General features: G+C 37.7%; 1 protein-coding gene across 1 annotated transcript; it reads right to left on the minus strand.

Annotated features, from left to right (window-relative positions):
• Positions 1-3,167: 3,167 nt before the first annotated feature.
• LOC140239498 (bystin-like) lies at positions 3,168-19,093 on the minus strand. The gene is made up of 10 exons (XM_072319330.1): positions 18,932-19,093; positions 14,548-14,633; positions 13,853-13,985; positions 13,154-13,281; positions 12,049-12,193; positions 10,511-10,608; positions 8,594-8,672; positions 7,319-7,384; positions 5,819-6,027; positions 3,168-5,193 (listed from the first exon to the last, which is right to left on the minus strand). Exons 1-10 carry the CDS (start codon positions 19,076-19,078, stop codon positions 4,980-4,982), a joined length of 1,305 nt encoding a protein of 434 aa, XP_072175431.1. The 5' UTR covers positions 19,079-19,093; the 3' UTR covers positions 3,168-4,979.
• Positions 19,094-19,327: the final 234 nt, after the last annotated feature.

The raw sequence follows: 19,327 nt of genomic DNA on the forward strand, positions 1-19,327 counted from the left end.
GTCTGTAAGGAAATTTAAGGAAGTCATGACCATGAAACGCTTCGTGTGATATGCTACAGACAGAGCACAGTAGACCTACATTATATACCGAGGTCCCGTTGGCTATGAGCTGTATGACTTGTTTTCATGCAATAAATATCCAATATTGTCAAATTTTGTTCATTGGTAAAAGATGAAAATCTGATACAGTAGTGCACTCCCGTTACAACAAAGTCCTCGGTACCTGTGATGTTCTTTCGTTACATAGAAATTTCGTTACAGTCAAACAGTTAAGTATATAAAGATATTTATGTAGATGTTAATTTTGTGACCTAGCTTTTTAATTTGCTGTTACGAGGGTTTCGTTATTTCGTTGTTACTACAACAAGGTGATTCTGCAGGTTCCATTCTTTTTATATTCGTTTATTTTTGTCCTTGATATAACAAGCAAATTTCAGGGGTCTGAAGTCGTTGGTTTAATGATGTTCCATTGTATCAAGGCATCAATATCTTAGTTAACAGAAGGAATCTGTTGAATACCGTAGAACAATGTACACTAAAGTCCCAGACTGAAGTAAGCTGAAAATAATTAAATTTGACAGAACCCCAAGAATACGAAGTATGCTGAATGAACGTTCTGCTCTGTAGCTGCCAATCAATCTTCTAGAGCAATATAAACATATAAGAAATCTATTCTGAAGTGATTTGCCACTGGATTTTTTTTTTCAAAATTAGAAATGACAAGCCGAGCAAGAAAGAAATTTGGAGAGAACAGTAAAAGGGTTTCTGTATGTATTCAATTCTATATTTATATCTATATTTATATTTATCCAGGTCATATCTCAGTAGCATATGGTGAGATGAACGAATCATAGAAACAATTTTGAATGGAACTATGAAACGAAGGCAAAACTGATGAAATGGAAAGAAAATTGTGATACATAAAAATCTGCCAAGAGTCAGATTTATATGATGTACTCTTTGAATATGTTTATGTCTTTATTTCAGATTTGGAATATAATTTGTCCAGATGATTATAATGCTGTGGCTGCAGCACAGGAATTGCAGTTACTGTCATGATGGCAATGATATTAAAGATAACAGTAAAAGAGAAACGTCGAATCGTGGAAAACTACTTCTGATGCGTTATCTCTGCAGTTGTTACTGTCATGTAATTTAATCATCATTGGTGCGAATAGTTTGTGGCTTATAGAGAAATAGTCAACCGATCAACTATACTATATATATGTAACTTTGTAAGACCCAAAGCAATTCCTCTTCAATTTGACAATACAATGTACTTTATATTATATATGTGTATATATATATATATATATATATATATATATATATATATATATATATATATATATATATACTGTATATATATATATAAATATATATATATATATTTATTTATATCATATGTATATATATATATACACATGTATATGATAGTAATAATTCAGTATGCCTACCCCTCCCCCCCCCCCAAAAAAAAAAAAAAATAAAAAAATAAAAAATACAATCCGATTCCGCATTGATAACTTTCACAATGATCAAACAATCTGAATGCTGTATCAGGTAATGAAAATATAACTTCTTACCTACATTTTGCAGAAAACCCCATTCAATTTGGTTAAGTGGACACAGAGATGTGGATCATTGTGAAGCATGTCATGGGTCTATTTCTTCCAAGTTCAGCGACTGGATGCTCTTGGAACTGTGAACACAATGGACAAAACTTGAAGGGAAGGGATTCCTGACGTGCTCTACAAAGATCTGCATTTTCTCTTTGACCACTGAAGCAAATCGGATGGGGTTTTCTGTAAGATGTAGGTAGCAAGTTATAGTTTCATACCTTGAAACTGCATTTGGATTGATTCACTATTTTTAAAGTTATTATATTGCGGAAAGTCCAATTGTAATTTTTTTTTATGTCAATAAAATATTTACATGAAAGTTATGTAATGTCGTTAAACATATGCACTCACATCACAGAATGATACACATAAGTCTGAACTTTCTTTCAAAGCTACCACTTTAAATACGAATGATGCTAAGTAATTTAGATCCGGTGATGATGCCACAGCTTCACACATCTCTCATTGGTGGGTCTTGTGCATTGTGACATCATAAAAGGGGAAAATATTATATCCAGTAGTGGTTCACAATGTAACAACAAACCACTTTTCCCTCTAAAGTCACCACTACCTAAGTTATTAATCCTACAACTAAATGCTAATGATAATTTGTTCCTTCTGATTTTATTTTTTTTTTAAAAAGTGTGTGTGTGTGCTGATGGCAGACTAGTAAATTGATGACATCACAAAACCTATTATTTGCATGGGTCATTTTCATCTACCTGTGTATATAACTGGCACAATATTTCCTCTAGCTTCAGTTTATTTCGAATCGACTCAAAAACTTGCCAATCCAGTGTTTGTTTGTGTGCTGGTTTTTTTTTTTTTTCTTTTTTTTGCTTTTTTTTGCTATCAGGTGTCTTGAAAATGACTCAAAATTGCACTTCAATAATGAATTTACATTAGACAAGAATGTGCAAATAATACTCTGAAGAAAAAGAGGGTGGGAGTTCGTGCAAAGTCATCATTTTTGTTTGAAAGCCCCATATCCCAACCGCTCTTTAAAGGGAACGTATAGTTTCGGTTGCAACCTAACTTCAGGTTTCTGACATTTTTTGAGAGATAATGAGAAATGTCATATGAAATATGAAAGGGCATGTCATTCCAAGAGGGATTCAACATTTCTTTGATAAAAATTGGTTTTCAAATGGCTGAGATATCCAAAACAGAGCAATCCTCATAAAAGGTGGAACCCACCTTTTATGAGGATTGCTTTGTTTTACTTTGTTGTTGTTGTTGTTGTTGTTGTTTTTTGATGTCTCAGCCATTCTAAAACCGATTTGTATCTAATCAACTTAGAATTCCTCTAAGAATGGTATTATCTATGAGTGGTTTTTTGATATCTCAAAAAATGTGAAAGGCCAATCCTTATCTCCACCAATACTACACCATCCCTTTAAGTTTACACATGTACTAGATAAAAACAAGCAAACACAAACAAACAAACAAGCAAACATGCACACATACAAAACAAATGTATGTCAGTTCTGCTGGACAGAGCACATAATCTGCAAAGACGACAGTAGGATCTACATATTTGTTTGTTGAAGTATAAGTTCTATATTACAGTGTACAAATATCCATGAAACAATCAATGATAATTTGTCTTTATACAGAGTCAAGAGTGATAAACTGATCAATCAGTGAAAATAATGCCTCCAGCAACCCTTCGTGGTGGAGGCATTAAAAAAAAAAAAAAAAAAACAGAAAAAAAAGGATCAAAGTACATTATGTAGAAGAAGGAAAAGAAATATGGTTTTACTGTGGAAATTTTTGCATGTTGTTTATTTCTCTGACTTTAAAGTAAAACACACTGCTTTGGCTAGTATATGTGGACAAATTACATTATTCACAAGATATCCAAGTAGTGTCCTCGTTTAGCCATCCATTTTGTGTTGCACTAATATTTCACTATTCCACTTTCATGTTTGCCAATGATGACGAAGGTAACAATACACTGTATTATGAACACTATCATAACTGTCATGTTACACATCATGACATGACATGCATGGCAATACTTTTACCACTTCTGAAGTAAGAAATTCCCTGGAGGCAAACTATTTTTGTTTTTTTGTTTTTTTAGAAGAATCCAAATGGTGATAGCATGATTCAAGACATTCTGCTATTGATGTCACCTATCCTTCTTGTAAAGATACAATGACCCCATTCCCACACTTTATGAGCAACATCTCCTGTCTCCAGAGTCAGTACTTCTCACTAGCTGCTATTTTGCTAGTTTCGCTAAAAAAAAGACATGCTTTTATGCCCAGATATTACTGTGCTACCTGCTCTGGACAGATTTTCTAAGTATCAAATATATATATGGGTTTGCGGTTTATTCATTTTTATTGAGGGGGGGGGGGGGGAAATTGTCTGCAACTGAATTAGGCGCTCACTAAAACCATGGCCCTTCAGGTAAAAAACTGTGAGCTTTGAACAAAGACTATCATTGCACCAGCACACACATCAATAACAGCAATTCATGTGTGGTAACACTTCTTTCATATCCTGACATTTTGTAGCCTGTAATCAAGGCACTCTGAGCATCATTTCCTGATACTAACTAAGACTGAGATATCAGTTTCCAGACGTATCAAGTGCTGCAAACAGCAAAGAGCTATCTGGGAATTTCTGGAGTGTTACATGCATCTCAACAGGCAAATAATATTTCACATTTAAGAGAGGCTTTTACATTCTTTAGTGAGGAAATGAAGAAATAATGAATTATTCATGACACTTTCTACAAAATCCGGAAGACTTGGCAGATCTACACAGCCCTCTAAATTAAGAAAGCATACACTGTAGCACAGCTGCCTGTCAACCTCTGCTGACCAAAATCATATTAATGCAAAGGGGGTAAAATAGATATTCTGAAGGCAAAAATATAAATACTTGTATAAAAAATGAGGAAATCACAAATATATGTGGATGCTTAAGTCAAATTTCTGGAAAAAGATACCTAAAAACCATACAATTGTTTACGTTGAAGAAAAATATGAGATATAGTAAAATTTCCTTGCAACCTTGAGTAAAAAGTGTTTCCGTCGGTCAATTCTGGGATGCAGACGAGGTGTCCATAAAAACCGTCAAGCATTAGCGGCACTCTGGTGATTGAAGGTGTTGAACCTTGCAAAGAGAACATTGGAAGTAGACCTGCGGATTTTGAATGAAGGAAAAAGCCTCCTCTGGCATGAGCATATACATCCTGCTGCCCTCTATCACTTTATTTAGAACAAAGTGATGAGGCACAAAAATCTGGATATATCTTCAAAAGCGATGCTGACATTTCCTCTGACATTAAGGAGAATTCAACGTCACCAAAGTCGAGTAGATCGATTGGATAGTTCACTTCGTCTAATCGGTGCCCATCGGTTCCTCGCAGTCGCGTGACTTCGAGTTCATGAGCTCGCGTCGCACTTCCGGTGTGATCGTCGGGTGGGCATGCGCCTTGAGCAGCTCCATGAGGGCCTCCTTCTGCTCGGACGAGATGTCCTCCTTGTATCGTTGGGCAAAGGCCAGGAGAGCCTGGTGCCAGAGGACAGGGAGATTCCGTTTGTCCTGGACAAACCTGATTCATGAATGCAAGCATATCAGAGAGTGCCTGTTATATCCTCAGGGTAGGATATCTATATTTATAGTGGAAATTTTTGCACCTTTTGCGTGAAAGCGTTTTTTGCGTTACATGAAACTAGTGCCAAAACAAAAGCACACGGATTTCTTGCTCGTCAATTGTACTGTAGTTCTATTCCATATCTTTGATTCCGTTGAATCAAAACCACATAAAACTCATCTTACTCGTCTAAGCACAAAATGACACACACACACACACGCACACACAAAAACTGTTCCCATTCCACACATGCTTGTGAGGAAAATCTCATCAAAAAGGAAGATTTTTTAATAAAATGATGTCACATTGAAATCCATTATGGCAGGACTCTGATTTTAGCTGATGGAAAGCTGTATGTGTTGAGGGTAAAAGAGGCGACCCCTTTTATAACAAAGTGCTCGGGAGCTCCAAGTTTTCATTCATTGTATCAAAAGTTTGTTTTACATGAACAAATACAATAAATGAATAAATTTAAAGATAATAATCTTGGGACCTGAGTTTTTGATTTGTAGCAATGAAACTGTACCTACTAGAGTGCAGTGAGGTTCAATAACCCAACCTTCCCACAATCCTGTGCACTGACCTGAGGAAGTGATACACGAGTGCATCGATGACCCTGAAGGGAAGGGCATACTTCTTGTCGATGAGGATGCGGAGGAAGATGCTGTTCACTCCGCTGTAGTCCATCTCGGCAACCTTTAGCATGGCTGCTGCCGAGTGTAGGACAGGTATGGTTGTCTTGGCAAGGATGCTTCCAACAATCACGGCCTCGCGAAGCGTGCACGTGCCAGACTGGAATAACATGAACAAGAACAACAACTCTTTAATACTTGGCTCTCCTGTGGCGGGATGCCTATAGTTGTCAGAAGTTTGCCAGGCATCATGTGCAAGGCCCGGTAAGGACCGTGGAGCTGTTCTTTTGTAAATGAATTTTGTTACAGCACAAGGCTATCCACATACTCAGTGACTGGCATTCAACACAACCTTACAGTCCCAGTCATGCAAATCTGCGTAGCATTACGAAGTGAGGGCATACCTGGGTACCGTTCAGTTGTGTTATAACCCTATGTTTGCTCTGAGTACCAACAGTCACAAATAACTCTGTAATATTGTACACACTGTCCAACGTCCCAGGCATAGAAAGGGTTGATTTACTTTGAGGTGGTGGAGAGATGGTTAAAAGAGGAATCTTAATCACATATAAATACCTCATTTACGCTCCTCGGGGAAAATTTTACCTAGAGTACATTACCTACATGTTTGCATTCATGGCATGCTGACTTATCTTCATGTTGATTTTACAGCATGACAGCCACAAAATACACATATCACTTTGAATATAGATAAACAGGATTCCACCAAACATTATACGGGTCTAGGAAAAACCACCCTCCACATAACTACCACCCAGATAACTACCCCTAGGACAATTCCCCCAGGGTAATTACCCCCCCCCCCCCCCCGACAACTGCCCTCCTAGCGCAATTAACTCTCCAGAGCAATTACCCCTTAGGACAACTACCCCCTGAATTAATACCCCCAGATTACTAGCACCCGAATAACTACCCCCCCCCCTTCCTGATAATGTGTGAAAATTCAAGCAGAAAATATGGAGACACACTTGATAGAGGCATCATATTCACAATCATGCCAGATGAGAGGCAGATACAATATCTACACAATCATACCAAATATAAACATAGCAGGGGCGGATCCAGAAATTCCGTAAAGGGGGGGTGGGGGGGGGGGCGGAAACAATATTTCTGGTGCTTCTTCCGGGTTTCATCTAATTTTTTTTCTTTTTATTTCTTTTGTTTTAACAACAAATAAAGAGGGGGCACACATCCGGTGCACCCCCCCCCCTCTGGATCCGCCACTGCATAGGGTGATATTTCGTGTGTTTTGTTGTTTTTGTTTTTGGTGAAATATTGGCCAAGTTTTCTCTCTGTTTCCTTAAATCTTTCTGCCTTCTAAATTTGGACTCTCAATTTCTCAAGAATGCATTCTTTTTTTTTCTTCTTTTTTTCTTTTTTTAAGCGACCACAACCATCTTGGTAGAGGATTAAAAAAAAAAAACTCTCACCTCACAGAGGGGGATGAGGATTCCCTTGAAGAATGCCGCTGGTTTGAAGAGTGCCTTCTTTAGCGCCTGGTAAGAGAATGTTCAATGAAGACACAAATCTTATGGGTAAGAGAATGTTCAATGAAGACACAAATCTCATGGTTTACTGTAAACGTGGGTATTTTCGCACGACTAATTTTTTGCGCTTGGTACGTTTACATGAGTTTTTGCCTGTTTTTTAATTCCGCAGAATCAAGACATAAACTACTGGAACATATGGCAAACAAAAATATTTGTGTGCTTTTATTTTTGCACAAGTTTCTGGTAGCGCGATATGTGTGAAAATTTCAACACCGTGAAAACTTCCACTTTTACAGTACATCCTTTCAGACTTTAGTATGTGTAAAATACTATCTTTGTGATAAATTATGCTCCTTGGCCCTATGTATTTTGTAATGGTACTTATATTCTGTTTTTGTTTGTTTCGGGAGTTTTTATTTTCTTTTTTTGAGAGAGAGGGGAGGGGGAGAGGAGAGAGAAAGATAGGTCTCATGAAGTTTTTAGTCTTGGCAACTATTTCAATTGCTAAAATCTATTTGTGTCACTTACGCTCTGAAGACATTTCCTTGGGGAAACTACTTACTGTCTAATTTCTAATGAATAGTTTTCATCAGACAAAAATCAGAAAGGTGCAAGTTTTGGATGAAACAGCTTTACATTGATATACTGTAAAAGTAGAAATTTTCACTTTGTGGAAATTTTCGCACATACCGCGCAACCAGAAGCCAGCGGAAAAACAAAAGTATGCAAATATTCATGCATGCCATATGTTCCAGCAATAAATGTGCTTATTCTGCAGAATTTAAAAGCACAGGATATAGTCTTACGCGGTGGAGTGCGAAAAATTACTCATGAAAAAATATCCACTTTTCCAGTACTCATACATTCTGCAGGTAAATTGACCTGGTTACAAAAGGAAGTCCCTGGATGAAACCTCTCTGAATCGACTAATTAGCACTGATTTGGTAAGAAAACGAGCAGTAAATACAAAACGCAGCTCTTAGCTCCATTGCCTTTTTGTTCATTTAAAATATTAATCAACTGTAGCCAATATATCTTAAAAACTGTCATGAGGACCTGAGACCTGAATCTTTTCCTCAACTTTTAGCATCAAAGACAACAATACAAGGAACACATTTTCACCATCACTCTAATACTGTTGTCTATAGAACTATAGATATTTATTCCTTTATATAAATCATAGAAAAAATATGCAGGAGTTTTCCAGTATCTCACCATATATAAATGAAAGTTTAATCTCTTGAATTCTGCGATGTCATCCTGTATCCTTGGTAACAGGATGAGGTTGTAGAATCTGTGAAAATCAATGGTGAAAATCAATATTTCCTAGGGATAACAACGATGAATCACAATGTGAAACATGCAATATGGTAACTCATCAGGTGCCAGTAGTATGCCACAGAATACAACAGCTACCATTTAAAGGGACTGTACAGTTCTGGTTGAGGAGAGGATTTAGCTTTTGATGTTTTGCAAGATATTCAGAAACCACTCTATGAGATGCCAAAGAGCATACAATTCTAAGGGGAATCAAAAGTTAATTTGATGAAAATCGGTTTTGAAATGACTGATATCCCCAAACAAGGTGAAACAAAGAGATCCTAATAAAAGGCGTGGTTTGTCACCTTTTATTATTATCGCTTTTTTAATATCTCAGCCATTTGAAAACCAATTTTCATCAAATAAACATTGAATCCTTCTTAAAATTACATGCTCTTTCATATTTCATAAGAGATTTCTCATTATCTCACTTAGGAATGTTATAAACATGAATCCTCCCCTCAACCAGTACTGTACAGTCCCTTTAAGGACAAATTTTATCCTCCTTTGTACCAGTTATAACCACATGCACTCTTCGTACTCTGGAACCGTGTCTTCACATCATTTGAACATAATCCACAGAGTGTATCCTTCAAACAAATCCACTTCCATGCGAGGCTGCCAACATTTCCAACTTCTCATTTTCTTCCATACATGTGGCCCTCTATCCATTTATGTACATCTATGATAGAACAATAGTAATTCATATGATGTGATTATGAATATAATATATGAATATGATCCTGCACCAACAATTAGGCAAGAAAAATGAAATTCTATTATGTGGAATATGTACTCTAATACATATACAATCAACCTTGCTGAAGTCTAATCTATTTGGACTGAAAAAATACCTTTGACTTCGAGAAAATCCCATTTACGAAGGATTAAAATCGATAAACTATTACTGTAAAACACAATATTTTCATGGCATGAAATTTTCACGAATTGGAGCCAACAGCCTTTTTCACGGCATGAGATTTTCACGAGTTGCCGCTAACATTCAATGCATATAGTGTAAACGAGAACTTTCGTGTGCATTTTAATTTTGCGAATCTTGGTTCTTGTGAAATTTGCGAAATTAAAATGCACGCAAACATTCTTCGTTTTACAGTACAGAGAAGAAGTCTTTAAAAGACCTTCAACTTAGACGATTATTCCACTTATGCGAGGTCGACTTAGGCAAGGTTGACTGTATATATACTTTTTGTCCAGTATGATTCTACATCCTTTCACTATATGACAGCAAGGTGAAGTTTCATAATGTAATATAATATCACTAGAAAACTACTCTGAGAGCCCAGACCTCCGCCAAGCAGCTATTTTCCACCGATGATCTTGCTCTTCCGCAGATATCAGTGATTTCCACCCATACGTATGCATGCTGAATTTTTTTCTTCCCAATATAGAAGCCTTTGTTACGTCATAAAACCGTCAGCTGCATGGCGCACCTCGCCTTAGCAGAAACTAGAACACGCACTTTATTGCACGTATGAAAACCTCAAAAATGCGCAGCTTGAACTCCCAAGTTCATTGATCCTACCTGCCAAAATATCGAAAATCCTTCATAAAATCCATAAAAATTTCCAGATCACTACCAAAATTTAATCATCTGTTCCTTGTGTCATTCTCAACCTTTCCTGCAAGTTTCATCCAAATCCATGCACAACTTTTCGAGTTATTTTGCACACGGACAAACAAACAAACTAACAAACCAACGGTAATGCAAACATAACCTCCTCCCTTGGCGGAGGTAAAAATTTAGAGTAATGATAAACAGAAACAGAGAACTATATTCGGGCTGATCATCACCTTTGTGCCATCTTTGCATTGAGATTGCTGGCGAAGAGTCTCGTTGCCTGGTACATTGCAGCTGCACTCCATTTATCAGGTTCTGTCACATAGAGAAGCTAGAGATCAAAAGAGGCAAGACACAACTTGAATGAGGTAAGATTATTTCTTTTTTTTTAGGGGGGGGGGTGGGGTTACAGGTCACGCAAATGCTCAAAATATGTCATGACCAAAGCACTACATACCACAGATAACATGCACACGTTACATTCAAATCTATTTTTTAACTTTTCAACAAAAACATAATGCACACTCCGCTTTCTTTTTTACCAGAGAATATTAAATGCGAATACAATGGGAAATGTACAGAAAATACAACAGTAGCAAAACATTATTTCAATTAAACATTGTAATGAAAAATCAAAGTTCATGGTAATAACTAGAAATTTTGATATGCTTTTGAAAATGGAAAGGGAAATGACTAATGAATACATTACTAGGAATATCATTCTAGACTTTAGGACCATGATACTTTATTGTTTTTTGGAGCAAAACTGCTCTTATCAGAGGCAAATACATAAGACAGCTTTGCGGGGTAGGGTAAACATGAATTTCAGCGTTTTGTTGGGGGGGGGGGTAACATGGTTGCAAATACACTGGGGAGATTATCTGTGGAAAATATGTACATAAATATACCAACATTAAACAAGAGTGAAAAACTTTTTTTAAATACTTCATTTGAGAAAAAGGATTTATTTGTATGGACGAAGAAAGACTTTGATAAAAAGAATCTAATCAAGAAGAAATGATGCACAATTTCCCCATCCTATTAGAGACACCATAATACATTTATGAACTAAAGTACTGTACAATATTTGTAGAATGTTAATGGGAAAGATATCTTTCAGTTTGTAGAGAATTCCAGCATTTCCTGCAAGCAATTTACACATATGATTATTGTGTGATTCCCATGAGCGGTAATCATCAATATACAAAAATAAAAAAACTAAAACAATCAGCTGGCTGCAATTTGACATCATCAATTTCTATATGACCTGGCAGGCGAATTTTCTGATTAATGTTATTGAACACCATGAATTGAGTTTTTGATGTTCAGAGATAACTTATCTGCATATTTCCAATCGTGAACAAATTTCAATTCATCATTTACAATCTTTAATAAGATTTTAGGATCATGATGTGAGAAAAATATGAAAGAGTAATCTGCAAAAATGATAAAAGAAAGCGAGTCAGACCAGTTTGAGAAATCAGCGATATAAAGTATGAAAAGAAGGGGCCGAGTAAGGACCCTTGTGGAACACCACGCAATACTTTTCAAGGACTAGATTCATAACCCTTAATATGAGTAAATTGTTTCCTGTTACAAAATTGATAACGGACAGAAAGACAGATGGACAGAAGGATGGACAGACAGACGGACGGACGACACACGAACAGACACAACCTGAAGACATAATGCCTTCAGTGGCACTTCGTGGCTAAGGCATAGGAAATATTGAAATACAGCAGAGGCAGACCAAAGTTACATTTTAACAAACCTGTTCCCATGTCTTCAAGGCCGGAAGAATCTTGAATGCCTTGGGCAGTTTTCCACTCCGGTACCTGCTCAGGATTTGACCGACCCCCTTGTACACCTGGATCACTCTATCATCATGCTGTGGCGTTTGGACACCAGATTCTACACTTGGGAAAGTAGAAAAGAAAAACAAAACAAAACAAAACAAAAACATCAATACAGAGAGAACATGATGTGTCCTGCCACTTATAAATTGGGATCAGATACAAAGTCAAGCTGGCCCAATGACATATACAGTGTAGTACATAAACAAAAAAGAAAGTAAATGAATTTTCCCATTCTTTAAAACAACTTAAAAAAAAACAACCAAACAAACAAACTTAGAGCAAAACAGATTAGGGGATTTCACCACTCCAGCCACCTGCCTTGCACTACATAACTCTCACAATGTTGATCAAATGAGACATCCATGACTAAAATGATACTTTTTCTCGCAAGAATTGGCAAGTACAAAGGTCATTAGTGTATTTTATATACCCCAGTGGATGATTTATCGGCATACTTGCAGATATTTTGTTGATTTCCTTTTCTCTCTAAGGGGGAGAGTGGATGGAAGGAATGAAAAAGATGCAGGGCAAATTCCATTGATTTCAATGTTTTCCACCTCATTGTAGCAGTATTCATGACTTGGCAAAGATGCTGAAAGCTCTGGGAAGGACAATTAATGGGAACTCTCAAAAGTTGAGTCCTTGTCAATCCTTGTCAATCACTTGCAATAGAAAAAAAAAAACACCTCGGCGGAAGAATTTCAAGCATTTGAATAATTACGTAGTACCTGCCACATGCTGGTAAGGATTATATAGAACCAACACTTGCTGTTGGACGGAAGCTCGGTGGTCTAGTGGAGATGACGCCTGTCCAGAGATCAGGAGGTCGTAGGTTCGAATCCTGTTCGAGTGCGTATGCCCATGACTTCTTTTTAAATCATGGCTACTACTCAAAACACTGATCAATTCAGTGCTTATTTACATCGATATAGGACAATTTGTCAATCAGCTGCAATAAAAATGCCTTGGCGGAAGAAAGATTAACGAAGGCCATGATGGCACGGCACACACTTGCCTGACATCTGCGAAGCTATTTCTGTCTTCTTTTCTGTGAGTTTCTCCATGATGATGTCGGCCAACGTCCGCCTCGTGGGGGCGTCCTGCGTCATAAACTGCCGCAAGGCCTCCTCATCCTTCTCATCCACCTCCTGCATGAAAGAAAAGAGAAAGATAGATAAATGGAATGATAGACAGATAGATAAATAAAGATAAATATACAGAAAGATAGACATATAGTAGATACATAGATCATACATGAATATACATATACAGAGAAAGAGATTGAGAAAGAGAGAGAGAGATATAGATAGATAGATAGATAGATAGATAGATAGATAGATAGATAGATAGATAATTGTATGTTGGGATAGACAGAAGGAATAACAAGAGGATTCTTTCTGTCCAAGGATAACCACTCATGTAACATTGTAGACGTTAAATAGCATATAGTTGCTTGCTCTGTGCAACTTACTGCCGGCAGAAAGTTTAATTTGCTGCAATTCTAGGCTTGGCCAAGAGCATTTATTTCTGTTCAAGCAGTTACTTCTATGATTACCACTGTTGTCAGTGTAACACCAGACTGAATCATAATATTGAACCAAAACATTTTGCTGCTAAATAAAATATATTACTTACAGTACATCAGTGGCCGTGGGACTGCTCTAGTGTGTGTGGGAGAGAAAAATGAGGAAAGAAAAGACATGAATGCCACCAACTCACAATCTCATCAAAAAATTGTCTGTGACTATGTGCCAGCTCCTGGTCATCTTCCTCCTCCTCCTCCTCATCGTCATCTGACCCCTCATCACGAGCTGGACCGAGATTGGGAGTAGGCTTCTTTGTCGCTCCAAGCCTTTAAGTAGAAGCACAGAAAAAACATGTTAGTGATTAGTATTGATCTTCATAGAGGACTAGCTCATCCTTCACTTTTGCCTACAGTATAAAAACTATATACACATAAAAGCATAATGAAAATATTTCAAAGTGAGACATGGTTCCTCAGAAAAAGACTAAGAAAAAAGAATTATGATAAGTAAGGCAATACTGTTTCATATCATACTGAACAATATGAGCAATAGGAATAAACACAATTAGGATTAGAATTCTGCTTATCTTCAAAGTTTCCACTGATATCAATTCCTTCTCTCACCATGAGAATTATGAGAGAGTCATTACTGAAAAACCAGAAACATTTGTGGCATGAAATTTTTGCAAATTGCCCCCGGCATGTAATGCATAGTGAAGATAAATGCCTTTGCATGCATTTTACTCCTCCTGCAAAAGTTCCATGCACATGAAAATTCTGGTTTTAAAGGGTACAGATTTTTCCCTATGGTACAGAAAAACTTTATTCTAATCATGTACATAGAGGAGGAACGAGGAATTATTTTCAAAGAAGGAGCACTGATGATTACCTTGACACACCATGCTCTAATTCCAGTTCATCTTGCTGTATCCTAGCTTGCTCCAGAATTTTCCTCGATAGTTTCTCGTCCACAAACTGCATGGCATAGGGAAGATGTAAACATTTCTGTAAGGTAACCTGAGATGACTCAGCAGAGCTAGCAGTTATGTTGTGAGTGATTCGTGATGAGTATGTCAAAATGAAAGAAGCAAAGCGAATTGAATTATTAGGGATATTTGACAAACTTCACAAACACACAAAGAAATGGAAACACACAACAACCAACTAGGCAACAAGTTTGTCTCTCCTAATGAAAACGTCCCTAACCTTGGGTTCTACTTTGACCAGTCTATGAAAATAGACATACTTCACATGAATGCCAGACTGCTTACTTCCAGCTTTGTAACATTGTAAAGTGTGTCTCTAAAAAAAGTAAACCCAACTTCAACAGCAAATTTTCAAAAAACTATAAAATATTTTGCACATTATTTTTTCATGGTTGGATAGTCCAATAAGTTCTCTATCCAATGATACCATGTAGGTTATGTAATTCTCATGCATGACTGAGCATGATTCAACTTAGTGAATGGGTGTGAAATCATCGCTGTGGCAAGTTATTTCTTGCTATTGTCATGCATTCAGGGCATATTTGAAGTCAAATTTTTGTCACATGTTAGGCCTATGACTGCATAACAACTTCAGCAAAGGTTGTTCTTGACACAGGCACACTTCACATGCTTTCCAAACATGGTACAGTTGACAATTGAGCAGAGAGTGTTCCTGGTAACTCGATACCAGGAAACAAGAAGTTTCGTGGAAGTTCAAGAGGCTTTTCAGGTGCAGTTCCCCGACAGGCAGCCTCCGACAAAAAGAGCCATCTGGTACAATGTGAGAAAGTATGCTGATCACGGAACTTGCCACAGTGATTTCCCACCCATTCACTAAGTTGAATCATGCTCAGTCATGCATGAGAGTTACATAACCTACGTGGTATCATTGGATAGAGGACTTATTGGACTATCTAACCATGAAAAAATAATATGTAAATATTTGATAGTTTTCTGAAAATTTGCTGTTCAAGTTGGGTTTACTTTTTTTAGAGACACACTGTAGTTATTAGACCACTGCTTATGAGGACAGCAGCAGAAAAGGCTCATCCATTCACTCATTTCATCAAGACTGGATTTCTGGACTTCTAGCTGGCCTTCCATCTGCAACTTATAACAAACTTCAAGCAGGACAGAATGCAGTGACATGTGTGCTCACTGGGCTGAGGAAGTATGATCACATCACCCCTGTCCTGGCTGAGCTGCACTGGCTTCCAATTAATCCAGTCAGAACAGAATTGATTTTAAGATCTTACTGCTCAGTGCTGACTTTATATCTTTTAAGTCCATTTATCATGTTCATGGTCAGGCCTCAGTATCAGGCTTAGGACGCCTAGGTCTTCCCTAATCAAGCGGCTTCATCCTCACCCTGGCCTTTGTTTATCTGACCTTACTATCCAGATGCCCATAACATATCTCAAAGCTAAAAGGGAGGGTCTGTGCTGTGCTACTATGAAGATGCAAGCCCAGGAATTTTCTTCCATCACTCCTCACCTACAGAATTCCCTCCCATCTTTTCTCCATGAAATTGACAAACTGGAGCACTTTAAAACCTCGCTCAAGACTCATATTTTTCACCAGGCATTCAATTACTAACTCTCTTGGAGGAGTCTGCACCTCTGAATGTTTTTAAAACAGATATATAGATTCTATGTCATCAGACAAATGCTGCATTCTGTGGATCCATCTCAAGCAGCATAAATATTGTAAGTAAACTAAAATGATGGATGACCATGATAAAGCATTTCATTGACTTTATCTGTCGCTTGAAGATCAAGAAAAGGGTTAGCAAGCATTACAAGTTCAGCATGCGGGCGCTAGTGTACTTTCGCACCTGTTTGTCAACTGATCTCCAAACATGAACAAACTCACTTTACATATAATCCAACAGCCTCAAATATTTGCATCGCAGTGATATTCAAGTCCAGTAGAAAAGGAATTTTTCACCGTTTTGACACTTTTACACTTGTCCGAATATCATGTATGTCGATCACAGCTAGTTCGCTCTGCGATAACTGTGTTGCACAGGAGCAGACAGCGCAGCACGGTGTACAAACCACGTTCAAGGCAGCAAACGCTGCGACTGATCTGAATGTAGCTATCTCACAGTGATCAGAGCAAGTTCTTCTATGGCATTTTAAAAAAGATAAGACTTTTTCTGCCTTTCTCTCAGATTGTACGGAGTCGCAGTACTGTATGGTAGTGATTGACTAAGGATTGGGTTTGTTCGTGTTGTGTGTGTGTGTGTGCGCGTGTGTGTTTTGTTTTGTTTTTAATTGAGATATTGCTGATTGTATTGTGTTTATACATTCAAGATGAATGTTTTTGTTAAAATGTGAAATTACAGAAATCAAAGAGTACTGAACAAAAAAGTGTGTATGTGTGAGGGTTTGTGTATGTGCATGAGAGAAGATAGTGAAAAATGTGGTTATAGAAAAGGTTGAAAGAATATCTCTTTTAAGAAAGCTAAGAAATGGGGGAAAGGAAATGAAAGAAGAGATATAAAAAAAAAAAACCTGGAAAAACTAAACAAATAAGGTTTACAAAATAGAGTTCACAAAAAGAAAATGGAAGGAAAGAAAGAAGAGAAACTTAAAGGAGAGCAATTGAGAGGATGGATGTGTTTCAAAAGAAAAGAGGAAAGCAAAGAGCAAAATATAGATAGAACATGAAAGCACTAGGTAGGATAATATAAGGATAAGATGATTAGGAAGGAAAGAAAGAATTATACAGGTTGAAAAGGAAATGAAGAAAAGGATTAATGAGAACGGCACACAAGAAAAAGATACCGGAGAGGATAGAAAGGAAAAACCCATGTAGTAGTAGGAGAGAAAAACACCCCATGAGGGCAACAAGAACAATTAGGCAGAAAGCACCAGTACAATTAGATAGGAAATTGAGGAAAGTTAGATAAGAGGAAACCACAAAAAAAAAAAAAAAGATTGATAGGAAGGAAAGGGAAATTTAGGTATAATAGATTCCACCTGGAAATGAAAGAAGAAAAGATAGAGAAAGATACAAGTGGCAGCATGCAGCAAACACTCGCGCACGCACTCAACCATTTTGAAGCTGCAACCGCTAACGCAAGACTTGGCCGAGGAAAATATTTTTTTTTTTTTTTTTTGCATTTTAAGTGATAGAGACTTTCCAATGATTTTCCAACACTTGTAACATACGCTATATGTAAGTGTAAACGGAAAATACCAATTTAAGTGTTAAAACTTAACGTCTATTCCCAAGTATTTGACTTTGGAGACTCGGAATAATAAGATGCAAGTATCTTAGTTTCTGAATAACAAGGGTAAGTTTGTGCATGTTTGATGTGTGGAGGCCATTTGACAAGTAGGTGCGAAAGTACTCTAGCACCCAGCATGCGCATGGCATCTCCTAGGGTGCATTCGAGCGCTGTAGAGCAAACCAAAGCGAACCGAACCAAAGCGTACCGTACCAAACTGTGCCAGATTTTAAGCTTTCGAGAGGTCTGTCAAGGAAGCGTACCTCACGAGTTATTTTTAGAAAAGGTCACACTTTTTTGTAGCAAGAGGGTCATTCACCTGGGGCGTGAACTATTGCATACACCATATATTTCGCGAGTCTAAATTTTCGCGAATCGGGAATTCCTGACGATTTCGCGAGTGGTTAAATTCGTGATGGTGGAGTCGTGTACTGGACGTACACGCGTACGTAACATTCACATTGGGGATCAGAGTCAATATTTTTACGTCTTTAATTTTGCGAAATTCGCAAAAATAAAAACCTCACGAAATATTCGGTGTAGTAAACTTTACAGTAGAATTCTACTTAAACAGCTGTCCCGAACAAAGAGAATGATATCTTTGCATTGCGACGTATGCGCCTGATATGCTCACACGTTTACAGCGAACTTTTGGTATGCTTTTGGTACGCTTCTCGCCCAGTACAGTACGGAATGGTACACTTAAATAGGGAGCGTTCAAGCGCTCTCTGGCGTGGGTACGGTTCACTTTTAAGGAGAGTGGTTGAACGAACGCACACCTACTACTCGAGGTAGCATGGTTAGCATGGTTAGGCATACATGGACATTGATTGTCATCTATCATACATCATGACAGCAAACTACACACAGCCCTGTCGCTGTACTTACTACACAAGTGTCGCAACAGGCGCACGGCGTCTGGTCGGGCTACATGACAGTAGAATATGCATGCAATATTGATGCATGGACACGGTGAAGACGTCGAGTGTGTTCGATGTCACACAGAATATAACAGGTGGGACTGTGTTAAACAAATACAGTACACAACTTACCGCGTCGTCTTGTTCGGTTTTCCTTCTCTCTTTCTTTCTCTGTGATACCCGTACACTGTCATCACATTCAATCTGGTCTGCCAATGGTCCACTTGATGTAACAGGGTCTCCTCCGCGTCTACTCCTATTTTTCTTTGCCTTTCCCATGTTTTCGGTTTTACTTTTTCGTATGTGGAACCAACACGTGTGTGAGTCTCAGTCGTCTCTACAGCTCTCAGTACAATTTTTGTGAAATTGATCAGTGCACCAACCATGGATGGCCCGTGACACAAATACCGGTAGTAATAGCGCCAGCTAGTGTCATTAATTAACAAAACCTCGTATGCCATTGGTAGGATCATTGGTCGGTTATAACGTGTGTGTACGTGTGTACTGTACAAAGAACTACGGTACATG

This window comes from Diadema setosum, chromosome 16 (assembly GCF_964275005.1).
Source record: "Diadema setosum chromosome 16, eeDiaSeto1, whole genome shotgun sequence".
NCBI classification, from domain to species: domain Eukaryota; kingdom Metazoa; phylum Echinodermata; class Echinoidea; order Diadematoida; family Diadematidae; genus Diadema; species Diadema setosum.

Coding starts and splice junctions, on each gene's coding strand:
- LOC140239498 (XM_072319330.1), bottom strand. CDS start 19,078: ATGGGAAAGGCAAAGAAAAATAGGAGTAGACGCGGAGGAGACCCTGTT. Junction 13,986..14,547: donor TTAGAGCATGGTGTGTCAAG/GTAATCATCAGT, acceptor TTCTACTTAAAG/GCTTGGAGCGACAAAGAAGC. Junction 13,282..13,852: donor GACAATTTTTTGATGAGATT/GTGAGTTGGTGG, acceptor TCTTTCATGCAG/GAGGTGGATGAGAAGGATGA.